The sequence below is a fragment of the Botrytis cinerea genome, chromosome 10, assembly GCF_000143535.2.
Source record: "Botrytis cinerea B05.10 chromosome 10, complete sequence".
Taxonomy (NCBI): domain Eukaryota; kingdom Fungi; phylum Ascomycota; class Leotiomycetes; order Helotiales; family Sclerotiniaceae; genus Botrytis; species Botrytis cinerea.
Genome location: NC_037319.1, coordinates 2,170,094 through 2,176,257, shown reverse-complemented (window position 1 = coordinate 2,176,257; position 6,164 = coordinate 2,170,094). Strand labels below are relative to the sequence as shown.

Here is a 6,164-nt window from a genome sequence, read left to right as displayed (position 1 = left end):
AGCCGTAATTTCCACTGCCAACTGAATGGCGGTATGGTTGCCAATTGCCCTGGGCACTGGCGAATTCTCTGTCGAGGGCGGCACGTGGGCGGGAAACCATCTTTCCCGACTGCTAGCTCAACTAATTGGGTAATTTGGCAGACTATTGGGATCCACGCATTGAAATTAGTCCCTCAACTTCTCCAAGAGACCTGATTTGGCGGGCTCGGCGCGCTGGCGGGGTAGGAAAATGCATTCCACCAAAGAAGTGAGGATAAGGTTTAAACAAACCCAGTTTATGGAGCCGTTAGCAATCCCCGCATTTCTCCCGATTTCCCACCTCCTCCATATTCCAAGATCAACATCCTAGGTAAAGGGCCACCGACTTCTTGATCTGTTCTACTTCGAGCTAAGTCGCCGGTTTTCTCGGCCATATTTTGAACATCGTGGGGAATTACACGAGTATGAATTGCTATGCGATCAGGCCACAGCTGGGGAAACCCCGAGTATGTCATAATAACTTATTACTTGACTGTGAGAATTAGCATTGTGTCATAAATCATGGCCATTAGCCGTTCAAAGTCTATTCATCTGGTCTAGCGGCGGGGGGGGCGGAGGGTCTAGTGAGTTCCCAAGGACGAGTATATAAAGATGGCAAATATCCAGCTCGAGTAAAATGAAACTATCTCCAACGTCTTCCCACAATGTTTCGTCTTACTTCATTAGCCGTTACTCTTCTGGCCGCTGTATCCAGTGCGCAGGAAACGAATTCAACGTCGGCAACTTCCTCAACTTCGACGTTTGATAGCAGCGTTCCAACCGATGCACCTCTACCGGGTGATTATACTGGAGCATTGCGGCCTCAGATCCATTATTCTCCACCTCAAAATTTCATGAATGATCCCAACGGACTTTTCAGAGATGCAGATGGAGTTTATCATGTCTATTATCAATGTGATTGACTCCCGAGTTTCCTATTCCATGACGCCGCTAACAATATTTTAGACAACCCAACAGAAACTGTAGCCGGAAACCAACATTGGGGCCACGCGACATCCAAAGATCTCTACCACTGGGACAACCAAAAAATTGCGCTCTACCCTGAAAATGCTGACGAAGGAATTTTCAGTGGAAGTGCAGTGGTCGATGCAAACAACACCTCTGGGTTTTTCCCGAACCAAACGAACGGTGTAGTCGCGCTTTACACTCTCAACACCCCTGAGTCTGAGACCCAAAATCTCGCATACTCTTTCGATGGTGGCTACACTTTTGAGAAATATGCACAAAACCCTGTCATCCCATCTACCTCGACTCAATTCCGTGACCCCCAAGTCACATGGTTCGAGGACCATTGGGTGATGGTAGTTGCCTATGCTCGGGCCTTCGAAATCGGTATCTTCACCTCCCCTGATCTCATAGAATGGACCGCCACCTCCAATTTCAGCCACCATGGTCTTCTAGGCCTCCAATACGAATGTCCAAATCTAGTGCGCATCCCCGTCACCGACAGTACCGACGATGAAGACATGTATCTCCTTATTATCTCCATCAATCCGGGTGCACCTCTCGGCGGTTCCACAACCCAATATTTCCCCGGTAGATTCAATGGAACACATTTCACCCCTCTCGATTCCGCAGCCCGTCTTACCGACTTCGCAAAAGACAACTACGCAGGACAATTTTTCTCCGGAATTCCAGCAGATGAAGACCCGGTTTTCTTGGCCTGGGCCAGCAATTGGGAATACGCACAACAAGTCCCAACCGGAGAACTCGAAGGCTGGCGCAGTGCCATGTCTCTACCCCGCCGTACCCGTCTCGCAAACGTCACACGTACAGGCTGGGCTCTCATCCAATATCCATTCGACTTGACGCCCCTCTACAACGAATCCGAACCCCTAGCCTCGAGTGACAATCTCGGAAACGGAAGTCTCATCGCTGACTACTCGTCAATTCCCAGCGGCGCAATCTACATCAGCTGCAAGGTAACCAGCATGCCCAACAACACTCTCGCGCAAGGAACCCTAAACTTCACCTTCTCCTCCTCTACCACCCGTGAATCCGTCTCTGGAGGCATCTTCCTCGGAGGCGACGCGCCCGTCTGGCTTTCCCGCCGCAACTTCAACGGATTCGCAGAATCCAACCCCTTCTTCACCGATCGATTCTCCGTCGGAAACACCATCAACGACGAAGGAACTTTCCAATTCGACGTCGTCATCGATCGATCCATTCTCGAAGTCTTCGTAGACGCAGGAAGAAGCAGTGGAACCATTACATTCTTCCCCGAGGGAATCTTGGACACGGTCGAAGTGAGAGCCGGAGACCTTAACGAGGGTGTGGTCGTAGATGCCAAGATCTGGGGCTTGGATGGCGGCTGGAGCGCGATGGCTAATGATGATGGCATTGTATATGGAAACGTCACTGCAGCGGCGAATTAATGGGGATAATTATGTAGTAATGAACCTTGGAGGACTCGGGAAGATGTAAAATAGAGAATACGATTTTATGAATATATGTTTTGGCATTACCAGTCGAGTTTTTAGTTATGTGCCCTCTGTTCTGTCCTCCGTATGAATATCCATTGGTGCTCTTCTCTCCGCTCCTCTTCTCTTCTCTTCGGTTGTCGCGATCTCATAATCGTTTACAGCGAAGGTGAATACTATCTGCGGAATTTTTTTTAGGGATTCCTGGAATAGATGAGAGGGGGTTTGGGAAGGTAGCCAAATCACAGTATACACATGAATGGAAGCGCAAGCACCGCAGTTTTGACACATGTATTTATTATTATTCATATTTTTAATGTTTTGCTTGATTACATCTAGCCCATGCCAATTGAAGCGGCAATGAACATCATTAGGATAGAAGAAGTATCTACAACTCTTCATCAATTTTGAGCCTCCCCAGTCTTTCGAGGAGAAATTTCTGAGCGACTCTTTATTTTTTTTTAAACCAGAACCCATGGTGGCCGTATTATGCGTGAGCACAACCTAGAATCCCGTTCCATCATTTATCACTCTCGCCACTCAAACTATTACAAAAATACACCGATTGAAGCCGCCCAAAAAAACACCCCATCCCCTTGATCGAATTCCAAACTGTCGGATTCGATTTAAATTATCTATGCCGTAGCAGAGGCGACTGGAACTGAAATGGTTTGGTTGGAATAACATCCATCGATATGGTTTACATCGGCGCAGGTGAGGACAATAGGTGTATCTGCGGATCTGAGAACTTCACCTGCATTGCTGTGTGAGGAATGGTATATTAGCATTTATCTTTTTGAAATGAAAACCTCATGTTCCCCGGACCCAGCTTGGTGAATTCGGTGGAGAAATGTGGGATGGGGAGGGGGCGAGGGAGAACGTACTTGGAACCAACAAAACCGTGAATCAACTCAATACTGAATTGAGTAAGGGATGTATAACTAGTAAATTGCCAGTAGAAATCATCCATCAAGTTGCCATTGTTATTGCAGGGAACCCATCCGGTAGGGAATTGAGTGGTTTCGGGTGTGCCTAGGAAATCATCGTTGCAGGCTGTGGAAGTATTACTGTTGGGGTCGATGAAGGTGACTATTTACTTTTGTTAGTTGGGAAATTTAATGATTTGGTGGTGAATGGTGAATTGGAATTTAGAGACAGTAAGACAGGATGATGTGCACAGTGATTGGAGAGGATGAATGAAATAAACAAATAATAAGCATACAGGAAATGGAATCATCATAAACCAGAGTTCCGTTGCTCTTGTCAACAGCAGATCTGGTAACGATGCCTTCAATAATCATGTCCTTGATAGCAGATGAAGAAGCAGGGGCAGCAGCATGGACGGTATTGAGCTTCAAGTTGAATTTCTTTTGGGAACCGCGGGCAGCAATGCGAGGCTTTTGAACGGAGATGGCTTCGGCTGTGGCCAAAAGACCGACGGCGACACTGAGAAGCTTGGAGAATTGCATTTTGAAGGTTTTTGGAAGGATCAAGAATTGAAAAGCTTCGACTGTAGATCGAAGTATGGAAAGAGAGGTAGGTAGGTAGGTATTTAAGAGAACAATGTATTTTGATGGTGGGAGTTGCAGATGAGAGAAAACAGGTTGTTGATATGGAGACAAGGTGAGGTTGATATATGATGAAATATAAATCGACCACAAGCGAGTCGCGGTTGCAAGCAAAGGAACAAAAAGTAGGCACCTAAACTAAAGCAAAGCACAAGCAAAGGATAAAAATAAAATTGCAGATCCCCTGATCTAATTAGTGAAGCAGGTACACAGTGAAAATGTCCACTATGGTGCAGGACAACGAAGATCGGATCATATGACAAACGGCTTTGGGCCATGGAAAAAGTTGAAGGCTGGAAACTCCTTGTTTTACAAGAATCTCTCCTCTCCTCTCGGGCCGGACGGTCTGTAGAGAAATAAAAGGGGACCAATTTGTTTTGTTTCGTTTCCTTCCTTAAGGTTTGCAGTTTTTGGTACTACTGCTGCATACAAGATGATGCATGCGGTGGGAAACACGGAAAGAGGAAAGAGGAAAGGAAAGAGGGAGGAAACATTATGATCTGCCTGCCTCTGAGTGAGATCCTACCATCACTTGGATCCATGAGTTCTCCATAATTCATTCCATTCCCCTTCTCCAATCGCAATTCCGAATGGGCCGGAGGCATGAACGGTACGCATTGTTGTCTTAATTGTCCATGGTTGTTCCAACATTTCACGAGTGAAGGATGAACAACAAAGCGGTTGAGGAAAGGATTCACGTCAAATATCAATTGGTATTCACATATTAAAGGAGCCTTAGCCGCTACCATTGTAGCGTTTTCCCTGGCCAAACCAAACCCCTGGCTAGGAGAATAAAAGAGATCTAGCGAAAGGAGGATGGTCCTGGTGAAGCTGTGGTGTGCTTAATAAGTAACTTACAGCTCGACCGTCCGGTACCTGGCACGCCTGGATAACTTTAATATATGGATCTTGGCATTTGGATCGTAAGATGGAGATCTTCAAGATTGGACGAAGATCAAGGAGCTTTTAATTGTATTTGAAACGTTGGGCGTTCTGGTAGAACATGGAATGGGTTTGCGGGGCAGAGACAGACAGCAGATGCTGTTTTGGTCCTTCCGTGAATCGTATGACATAGTACCGAGCATTGTATGTACGTACCTTGTGATGGAGGGAGGATTGCGGTGCGTCTGATTGTTCGGTGAGGAAAAGGGGCTGATGGTTTCCTTTCTCTCGTCAACCATCGAAGCTACTGGCGTTGCCTCTTCATGTGCGGTCTTCGTAATAAGAGATGAGGGTTTTGCCTTCTGCATCCCTTATATCGAAAGACGCCGAATGATATGCCGGCAGAGCATGCACTTTGTTCGCTGCACATTAGCACTGCTACGCTGAGGCTATGCAAAATAGATGGAAAAAATGCGGAGATCTTTATGCTGTCATCCAAAGGTCTCCAATCAACCAAGATTGGCATAGATCTACCGCAGATTCGAGCCCCCATTTTACCAAAGAAAGTAACGAATAACGGGAGCTGGCCCTGGAAGGGTCGCGGGGTTTCCCTCATTCCTTGACATTGGCTTTACTCTGCTCTGTACAAACTCCACGATAGAGTTACAATGACGGTTCTCATAGCTTCGTTTCTGCTGTCATCCGGATACGCCAACGTCTTCTCAACTAATCATGGGAACAACATTGTTGCCGCAGCTGCAGAGTGATGAATCCTTCTCATTATCGAATATCAAAGTCCTGAAATCAAGAATTGAGTCTACAGCTCACCGATACTTTCTCCTTGACACAATCTTTCGACGAGTTGACAGTTTATCCGGCAGGCAAGTATATTTTTAGCATGGTCCCTTTAAAAATTGCTATTGAGTCATCCAGTCATCAGAGGCGTTTGACGAAACGTGTATTGGCACGAAGGAAACTATTAAGGCTGGAACCACACAACGTATCTTACATGGCGGCGCGCCGATGATACAGCATATGTTGTTACCGGTGTTGAATGACAGCCCAATATCATTCGTCCAGCAAACCCTAGGACATCCATTCTAGGACATCCATTCACAGAAATACCTCTCCGGCTACTCAACAGAGCTTCAGTCGTCGCACCGAATCTCCTCACCGCATGCACGGTAACTGCATGGGCGAAATGACAATCCGGGGCATCTCGAGCAACACATCCAACCCCCAAATCTCACGAGGG

The 6,164-nt window shown here is 46.7% G+C and overlaps 2 protein-coding genes across 2 annotated transcripts; one reads left to right on the top strand and one right to left on the bottom strand.

Moving 5' to 3' along the window:
- Positions 1 to 572: 572 nt before the first annotated feature.
- On the top strand, positions 573 to 2,622 carry BCIN_10g05710 (hypothetical protein). Its single transcript, XM_024695706.1, has 2 exons — positions 573 to 933; positions 985 to 2,622. Exons 1-2 carry the CDS (start codon positions 684 to 686, stop codon positions 2,412 to 2,414), a joined length of 1,680 nt encoding a protein of 559 aa, XP_024551500.1. The 5' UTR covers positions 573 to 683; the 3' UTR covers positions 2,415 to 2,622.
- Positions 2,623 to 2,629: 7 nt separating this feature from the next.
- BCIN_10g05700 (hypothetical protein) lies at positions 2,630 to 4,374 on the bottom strand. Its single transcript, XM_001551370.2, has 3 exons — positions 3,682 to 4,374; positions 3,344 to 3,548; positions 2,630 to 3,221 (listed from the first exon to the last, which is right to left on the bottom strand). The coding sequence occupies exons 1-3, from the start codon at positions 3,926 to 3,928 to the stop codon at positions 3,095 to 3,097; spliced, it is 579 nt and encodes a 192-aa protein (XP_001551420.1). The 5' UTR covers positions 3,929 to 4,374; the 3' UTR covers positions 2,630 to 3,094.
- Between the last annotated feature and the right edge of the window lie 1,790 nt (positions 4,375 to 6,164).